At 36.8% G+C, this 10080-nt stretch overlaps 1 protein-coding gene across 1 annotated transcript; it reads right to left on the bottom strand.

Annotated features, from left to right (window-relative positions):
* Positions 1-235: 235 nt before the first annotated feature.
* Positions 236-2389, bottom strand: LOC114504888 (bleomycin hydrolase-like). The gene is given in 2 exon segments (XM_036016516.1): positions 236-1107; positions 1110-2389. Coding segments are annotated over 2 exon segments (1359 nt in total). The 5' UTR covers positions 2335-2389; the 3' UTR covers positions 236-973.
* Between the last annotated feature and the right edge of the window lie 7691 nt (positions 2390-10080).

The following is a 10080-nucleotide window of genomic DNA, read 5'->3' as shown; positions in this document are numbered from 1 at the left end:
TAATACCCCTCTCTAGACTTGCTGAAATCCTCGAGATTATTTAAAATCTTCCCAGTCAGGCATTACCCATTGATCTGCTTCTGAGTCCAATGCAATTATTATTGGGTCATGCTGGACCTCTCACTTCATTGTATCAGAACTGATCTATTCTTTTTTTTTCCATTTAGCAAAGTGTTTTATTTAAAAGTTTCTCAGCACCATCTAGTTGTCAGAAAAAAATGGGTATCACTTTTTCCTGCCCACCCAACTCCCAATTCCAGAGGCAGAAATTAAACCATTTGGCCAGAGTGCCTCCTAATAATTATAATTCAGATCATGATAAGGTTTTGGCTGTCCTCTCACTCAAGTTTCTCTAAGTGTCTACTTAACCCCAACTCAAGCAGAGCTGTGCTTCCCACCAGTTCAGAATGACAGGAAGAAATCAGGTTGGAACTGATCAACCTCCCACTTCTGGGCTATGAGAGGCACATGAAATCCCCTGGGAAAAGACAAATTCAGTGACTGCCATCCAGAAGGGCAGCAGACTGTCAGGCAGCATGCAGCTTGGAGAGCTCGAATCTTAGGGCGACCCTCCCCCAACGCTACTTTAGGAACAAGGAACATTAGGTCCATTTTCTTTCCACACTCCTCGATTGCTCATCTCCTCTTGTCTTATTAAAACAGACACCGGACCACACCTTTTTGACAGAGTTGAGACACACAATTACATCTGATTAAAACGCTAAGAGATCCTGAGCTGTTGGAGGTGAGGAGAATAGATAATGTGACCTGATCTTTCCCTTTTATTTTCTTTAAGAATATTTTGTTTTGACATAAAGCACACTTCCTCGAGAGGTTCCTGGAGGAGAAATCCAAGAGTCTGACTATGTCCTGTGGGAACACACAGTCGCATGTGTAACTTTGGCTTCAGTTCCTGAATCTGTCCTTTGCAGCGGCTTCAGGTTCCACGGGAGGAGGAAAGAAATGGAGGCAATCACTTGGCCAAAGCCCCCATGGGATCCCAGGCTGGCAGGACAACAGCTTCCTGCTCGAACACAGCTAGCGCCTCTTCAGGAACATGCTTCTCGTCCACCACCACTTCATAGACATATTCAGAGAACCACTCATGCACAGGTAAGCTTTTTGGCCATGGTCTTCACCCCATGAATTCTCCACTCTCCATTTCACGAATGTGCCATCCTGATCACCCTTCTCTGAGACTGCAGTGAAGGCCATGGCGTGGGTCATGAGTGAATCACCAAAAGTTAGCCTCTCTGCTTTATTCATGTTCTTCATGGAGATACCAAACACTAACTCATAGTCATAGACATTCATGTCACTGAGGCCCAGCTTGCCGTTCAAGTGTTTTCTAATATTACAGCCAAACCATACGGTGTCTCCATCTTTGATGGAGGCAGCAACCATCTTCTTCAAGAAGTCAACGGGTTGGTTGTTATAGAGAGTTTTTCTCCCTCTAACCATATTGCGTAGGTATTCCACCGTGTAGAGTTTGTTGTATTTGTGCTGGGGCCAAGGGCCATTCACTAAACAAATCTTATCCTCCATATTGAAGAGAGGTTTGACGTGGTTCTGGGAAAACTCCAAGGGAGTTATGGGGCCAATCTTGTGATAATTTTTATCTTTGTCTCGATACTCCCAGGTGAACGTCTCCAGTGGATTACCCAAACAGATGCACACCACTCGGAATATCTCCTCCATCATGACATCCTGCACGTTTGAGATTTCTCCTTTGCTCACTCCACTGTGAACCAGGTTCTGCAGGTGTATACAGAATTTTCTCAACTTGTGATTCAGAATATCATTCATCCTTCTGGTCGCCTCTGTTGTATGAGATTCAGGGAAGCACTTCTTGGGAACAACACCATATTTTTCAACAATATTGACAAGCATATCCCATTGTCCCCCATCATTTGCAGGATTTGAAAGCAAATACTGCACCAGCCTTCCGTCCTCAGGCTCCTTTTTCTGGGCTGTGTCCACAAAAGCATTTAAGTAGTAGTAACAGCATTCAACCTTGTCCCAGAAAAAGAGGTATGATTGACGGAACTCAAATTCTTCAATATTTAATTTTTTCATGAATGGAAGTCTCATAACATTTAGAGAAGAAAAGATCCAGCATCGCCCTGAGAACTTCTGGTTGGTGACTGGCTTGCCTTCCTGAGGTACAACATGCTGGAACACATGCTGACTGCCTTGTACCGTGGCCCTCTTTAGAGAGATGTCCAGCAGGTCGTGGGTGGTCCCGACATTCTGGGCAAGTATGAACTAAGGGTCAGAACTCAGTTTCTGAAGCAGACCCGATACCTTCTCCATATTCAGTCCCACGCTGTTCATGGTGCCCAGGCTGCCCGGCTGGGGACCGGTGGTGCCCGGGGTCCTCTGGTGAGTGCCTGGGCAGAACTGATCTATTCTTAATGGCTTTATTCTTTATGTCTGCCATTTTCCAAATTTATATTTTAACTGAAGAATGCTGACAATTTATTTCTATTGGTATAGTTATTTCTATTTGTATGTCTAACTGCTGAGATTCATTTAAATGCAGATATCATTTGTCCAGCTCATTACGCCTTCCAGCCTCTTCACCTCACATCACATACACACACACCCCTAATTTTCTTCAACCTATTAGCTCCTTTCTAATTTCATTCCTCTTTTCTCTACTATTCTCTGTCATGCTATCCATCCTGTCATCACCCTCCTTCCCCTTGTTCTCCTGTTATACATGACTTGTGCAATTCCAACCCTGGATAACTTAACTTTTCCCCTCTCTCCATCTGGACTACTGATGGTCACTGAAGGAGCACATTCAATTCTTTATATTGATTATGCTATTAATCTGTGGTCCTCAAATTTACCTAGGCTCTCCTCTATTCCCTAATTATAGCTTCCTTTCACTTACAAGTTCCATCCCCTGTTTAACAAAAATAATAGAAACTATCATGCAAAGATATTCTCCCAACTAAGACCTTTACCACCAACCTACAAATTCTGTGAAGACATCCACTATTATCTATGTTCCCATCTCCACCTCATTCATTGACTATACAAACTTTCAGTTGGGTCTGTCTAGAGAAATTGTTCCATCAAATATCCTTCCTCTTTTTCTTTCCTATACCTTTGAGTTTTGTACCTTTACTGGTATGAACATTCTTCCCATCCTCCATCTTTGAGTTAGAGTTAGCAATCTAACTTACTTATGCTCCTGTATATATCTGTTCATTTCTCTATCACTATATTTATTACATAAAGTTGAATTTATCTGTCGCTAGACAGTAAGTCTGGAACTGAGCCATGCAATTACTTTCCTGTTCCCCTATAGATCATGAGCACTCAGACAGAGCATGCCCCAAAGTCTGAACCTCCTTGTTTCTAGTACCTAGCACATAATACTCTCATAAGAATGTTTATCGATTAAATATTAAATCATGTTTGAATCTGAACTCTTCATGAAATGCCTACCTGTTTCAAAGTGCCCATGTGCTCCCCTTCTCCTTCTACAGAAAGAAATTTACAGACCTTCCTGTTGCTTACAGGAGGGAAAAATACTTCATGGTCCTTGTTTATGTCTTCACTAGTGCAGTCAATATATTAAAGGAGGTTCCTTAAAAATTTGAAAAATAGACAAATATAATTTTCAACATCAAAATAAAATGAATGGGTCAGATCAGTAATCTTAAAGACACAGACACATCCAACTTGCAACTTGACTTTAACATGTTTCAGTACATTAATGTATTTAAAGACCGTCAATCCAAAGGGAATTTAGAGGTGAAAGGATAAGGAAGAGTGGGAGGAGGAGGAGGAAAAAGGAGTGGGAGGGGGAGAGAAAGCTGTTGAGGTATTTATTGAGAGGTATTATAGCCTGAGCCATTAAACAACAGACATGAAATTCCTTTGTTTGGTTTCAATCAATCAAGCCAATAATTTCACTTTTGTTGGCACGTTTGAGCACTTCAGTTTCTGTGACAGTAATTTGTTTTTAAGCTAATATTTTAGAAGTCAGATTTTGTATGTCAGTCCTGTAACTATTGTAAATATGAATGTGTCTCCACGGATGATGGAGCTTCTCTAGTATGCTCAAAATCTTAGGTTTCTTCACTGAAATAGAGGCCAGGCTGACAGTGCCCACACAAGAGAGTAGAGGGAATTTAAGGGGACAGTGGGAAGGGTTCACAGGAACAAACTTAAAGGACACATGGTCATAAACTAAGGGGAGGGTGGTAATGGGAGGGAAGTGGGGAGGGGTGGGAGGGGGGACTGGATTGGGAGTAAAAAGGAGAAAACTGCATTTGAACAATGATTAAAATTAAAAAAAAAAATCTTAGGTTTCTTAACCTACAATCAGCCTCTTAATGGTGATAGAATTACCAAGGAAATTAAGCCTTCCTCCACTTGCAGGATGTTATTATTTAACTCTTCCATGCCCATCTCTTTGTGTATAATGTATGTATCTTAGTATAAGATACTTAACATTGTTGTTCTTCAAGTTAGCTTTGGCTCTTCTTGGCCCTTTATATGTTCGTGTATACTTAAAAACCAGTTTGTCAATTTCCACAAAAAGTCTAGCTGATAGCGGGATTGCATTGAATACATAGATCAATCTGGGGAAAATTGAGATCTTAATAATAGTGTCATTCAATCCATAAATACTGTAGGTAACCCCTTTTTCTTTTTGTCTTGCCTGAGCATTTGGAGTTTGAAAAATGCCTCCAAAGGAGAAAATGCACACAGGATGCAGAGTTCAATTCTCAGTAGTCTCCTCCTTTCCAGCATCTTATACTCTCAAATTTTGATGTTTAGATAGTCCTGAACTCCAGTTATTTTCTTACCAGGCCAATGAAACTTCCACAAACTCAAAGCGGCTACTTCTTTTCAGTCTCAAAGTCTACACTGAGTCTCCTTAACTTCTTCAGGGAGAAAGGAATAAAAAGTGTAGGACTCACTTAAGCACATTTCTTTTCTGTTTAAGATCACTGTTCTTCAATTATTGGCCACTATTTTTCTCTGGTATCTTAAATCATTTTGCATGTCAGTGTATTTTATCCAGCTAGCAGATACGCTGTCATAGCTGGAAAATGGAGTTCTGAATTTTTAGTTTTTCTATTATGGTCTCTATAATTTTTATTATTCCCTGGTATTATTCTACAATATAGATTTGGTAACAGCAATAATTGAGTATCAGTAAAAAACTTCTTGAAAAATGCAACAATGGATGAATCATGGTTAAGGTTAAAAATAAGCTAGGAAGAGCTTAGAAAGGCATGAAAAGATATTGGTTTCAAAACCAAAGTCAAATGCAGGTGTTTTGGACAAGAGGTGACATAAACCAAGTAGGAAATGTACCACTTCCTTTCAAACAAGTGTTTTTCAAAAACCATCAAATACTATGCAGCTACACAAGATATGGACTTCAGCAACTGAAGACCTTTGGTTTGAATCAGATCTTCTCTAGAGTAAAACCCAGTAAATGATACTCTCTTACTTGAATAGCAGTCTGGTTTTGGATTTTCCTCAATCTATTTCTTCTGAATTCCTGATGGGGTTATGTGCTCATTAAAATATACAGATTTATTTCATATTATTTCCTGAATGGCTAAATATTATACTAATTTTAATGAAACTACTCTTTTTTAAAAAAACTTTCGCTTGAATCACATTCCTGGTGCTCCTTGGTATTTCATCCATTTAACTCTAGGTCTCTAAAAGTAAAGGATTATTTCTTAGAGGATCTAAGAACTACTTATGAAGGCCTGTGGTGAAAAAAAAAATAAATGTCACACCATCTTCATGTATTGGGTATTTTCTGTGATACATACTTTACAATTATTATCTCATTTCATACTAATAAAATAGATAAGCTTATTGTATCATTTTCCCCATTTCACAGGTGAAGAAACTGAGATTTGGCGAGGTTTCAAATGATAAAATGAACAGACCAGGATTTGGAAAAGCTCTGTCCCATCTTAGAATTTTGGAGTATATAAAATTTTATTGATTCCTTGCCAATTTTACCTGTCATTGAAATTTTGGTTAAGAGCCCAGTCATTTTCAAGCCCTACCTAATGAAAGGTAATGGAGGATACATTCCTATTTTATATCAAATTATTTTCTTCCTGAAAGATTCCATGTACAGATTATTTTGGGGAGGGATGACGTGAATGCTTTAAAAAGTACAAATGCTGTAATATAAATTTATAAATTCAGGCAATTTGATGGGATTGAACTATCAGAAACGAATTATTAATCTTTTATTTGTGTTCTCTATGAATAACAACCATCAGGTTTACTCACAAAAACAAATGAATTATCCATTGTAATAATTTACTTAGGAGAAAATAAAACTGGGAGAGCTTACTATTTTACAAAAAGTGAATTATATTAACATAATGGGCTCTTATTCTCTATTGAGAATTGGCAACTACAGTCCCAAATAGATTCAATATTGCCAGTAACCTGCTGTATGACAGTATTAATCACATAAACTCTGTCTCAGCTTTCTTGACTAAAAATTTAGAGGTTTAGTCAAGATTACATCTAAGATCACTTATAGTCTTAAAATTATTTATCATTTTATATATTTATATTTGTCAATGTGAAGAATTTCACAAGAAATGAAATGTTAAGTACAGGATTCAACTGTTCATTACCTATAGAAATGCTGCATGTATAAGGAACTGAACTATAGCATGGAAAGTTACATTACTTCTTCAAAAATTAGGTAGTAGCTAATGTTTATGGAGTCAATGAAATGTAGTTTTACATCATAAAACATAGATAAGATTTGGTCTAGAGATCTTATGACCTAAATGCTTATTACAAGATACTCCTAATCCAGCCAGGCAATTTCAGATGTCATATAATCAAAGCTAAGAAACATTACATGTTTTAATAGCCTTACAAATTTAATAGCCTTAGGAATGTCTATAATTACCCATGTTAGCAGCAAAGATGCCTCTCAGCCAGAAGAACTCAGCCTTTAATAGCCAGAAAGCCACTTTGAATAGGGTTGGAAACACTTTTAAACCTTTTGGGGTTATTAGGGATAATTAAAAGTGGTTGAAAGTGTATAATATCATTTATCAAAGCACTAAAAGCTGTGCCATAAGAAATATATCACAACATTAGCAGATGTAATTCATCTACTTCATTCAGTGGTTAAATATAATGAAATAAAATAAACTAAATGAATACATTATTTTAATATTTTATTTCATATAATCTATATTATTTAGGTTATATTAGATAAAACCTAAATAAACCATAGGTATATATACATAAACATATAGATATATGTTTAAGCAATATATATAATTATATAAAATTTATATATAATTATACACACACATCTATATTTAATGCTTTTTGTCCAAAGTTAAAAAGCTAGTTGACCAGGTTCACTGTCTTAACCCTCTGTCTCTTCATTTAGGTCATTGTTGTGCCATATATATGTATATGTATACACACATATATATACAATGTGCCATACATACATATATATATCTTCCCTCTCCCTGTCTATAGATAGATAGATAGACAGACAGACAGACAGATGGGGGGATTTTGCCAGTGTAATTTCCAGGTGAAGAGTTAAAATCCTATTGAAATAAAGTTTCTACAAATGTTACTCCAATCATGGCAGCATATTTTTTTAATGTAAGAGCCACTATTTCACTCTGACGTAGATTCAGAAGGAAAGCCTACATGCATTAAGTCACTGTCATTATTTGTGATGACTTTAATGCTTCTCATTGTTTTAATCAGGGGGAAATAATTACGTATAAAATTTTTTAAAAACCAACTTGCACACTACAGCATTAAGTTGCCTGACATAACCTATAGTTCCAAGATAAACAAACAGGTATGACTTCAGTATGTTAACCATTAACTTGCAGTTGGTTGCAATTTGTAAAAAAGTTTTGTAAATCAAAAGGATTCTCAGGCTCTCTGCAACTGCATTTAACATACAATAGATTTATGCAAAAGGGAGCTATTTGCTTACTAAATAATTCAAAACTGATATGAAAAATGCCTGCATGGTGATGAACTGTTCCATCATGAGTCAACCAAAACAGAGCTAATGTGGATGAAAATTTTAGTGGTTTAATATCATTATCCTATCAAATTGGGAATCAAGATACACTGAAATTTTGATAAAAAATAAAGGTGTACAATTCATAAAGTGAACATCAAAAGAGAAAGGAAGTAAGTGTTAGTGTTTGAGTTAAACACTTATTTTTCACATTATGGTGACAGTCCAAGAATAGAAGTAGAAGCATATTGTCTGAATATGGAGGTTTCCACAAGAAGATCAAAAATATTAAAAATAGGTTAAAAGCAGATATTCTTGCTTGATTAATTTGTTACCATATGATTATACTACTCAGATTAAAATCATAGCAAAAAAAAAAAAAACAAAACCTTCCTCCCATCCTGATTTCCCCAAATTCATGGCTCCATCCCTTCTTTGTGTACTTCACTTCTAGAGATTCTTAAAAGAAACATCGATATCTTTGTTGACACTTACTCACTGACCTCCTCTCTAAATTCTAAAGAAACTACTCACATGACTTAAAATCAACCACTCATCAAAACATCCCAAAATCCCCAGTGTTCTCTTTTTAATGAAGATTTCATTTACTTATTTTTAGAGAGAAAGGAAGGGAGGGAGGAAGGGAGGGAGAGAAATATCAATGTGTGGTTGCCTCTCCCATGACCCCTGCTGGGTACCTGGCCCACAATCCAGGCATGTGCCCTGACTGAGAATTGAACCAGCAACCCTTTGGTTCGCAAGCCTGCGCTCAATCCACTGAGCTACCTCAGCCAGGGCCCCAGCCTTCTTATTATTTGATATTTGTCTGCACATTTTCTCATTATTCAAAGTTTTACTTCTTTGACTCAGGGAAGTTCTTCTTAGTTTTTCTATCGCTCTCATTACTCATCCATTTTGTTTTCACTGCTTCCTCTTCCCATCTCCAACTCAGTATCCTTCCTAGGTCCCATCAGTTACCCTTCTTTTCATTTTACACCTTGGCCTCAGCTCTCTTACATTCTCTCATTTATTCCTTATAATATTCCATGCCCAAGTTGATACTTGCTTCTTGGTATTTCTTCTTTTTTTTTTTTTTGCAGTTTTTTTTTATTTTAATCATTGTTCAAGTATAGTTTTCTCCCTCCTACTCCCATTCCAGCCCACGTATTTCTTCTGATAGAAAGGTCAAAGTTCCCAATTTACTCAACATACCTAGAAAGAAACTATTATTCTTTTAAAAATTCCTACTTTTATCCATTTATGCTTTAGCTTTATTTAAGGCTACTCTCAGTATGAAAGCTAAAATCTTTGGTTATCTCCATCACTTTCCTTCATTATACAAATTTGATAGTCACGAGTCACCCCATTCATAACTCAGATGGCTATCTGTTCCCTCATCCTAAAACTTTTGTTGTCTAATGCCACTGAAAGAAAATTGAAGAAGGGGACTGAAGCATTTCCACTGAACTGACCCAAAATGAACATTTTCATTGACTTAGGGTGGTTTCACTGAAATTGTTGGGATAGGGAAGTTATTGAAGTGTGAATGGTAGGGAAGGAAGTATAATCAGCAAGACTAGAAAAGTAAAATGAAAACCATTTTACTAGCCAATAGGAAGGATCCAACAAAATATAAGACTATATCAAAAAGATAATAGTTAAACATGAAGTTGCTGAGAAAGTAGAAGGCCATACCATTAAAGCAGTATTGGAGAATCTAAAATCATGTTCTAAAAGTATTTTGCTGACAACTTTTACTATATTCCACTGCCTCTACTCTGGTTAGTTATCTCAAAATATATAGCTTTGGTTATAAGACAGGCCAGCAAGAGAGCACAGCTGAGTTACGTAAATCTGTTACCTCTCTTGGAAAATATATTCAAGAACATGCTGTATGAGATGGTGAACATTTACACTAGGCAGACACCTGACACTCAAATGCCTAAAAAACAAATTAATGAATGTCATTTAGATGAGGGACTAGAAGTGTTAGTTTGATATCTCACAGAAACTTTGATTTAATCCATTGAGGGTTATTTTTTCTTGAGTCT

This window comes from Phyllostomus discolor, chromosome X (genome assembly GCF_004126475.2).
Source record: "Phyllostomus discolor isolate MPI-MPIP mPhyDis1 chromosome X, mPhyDis1.pri.v3, whole genome shotgun sequence".
NCBI lineage: Eukaryota > Metazoa > Chordata > Mammalia > Chiroptera > Phyllostomidae > Phyllostomus > Phyllostomus discolor.
This window is presented reverse-complemented; position numbering and strand designations above follow the sequence as displayed.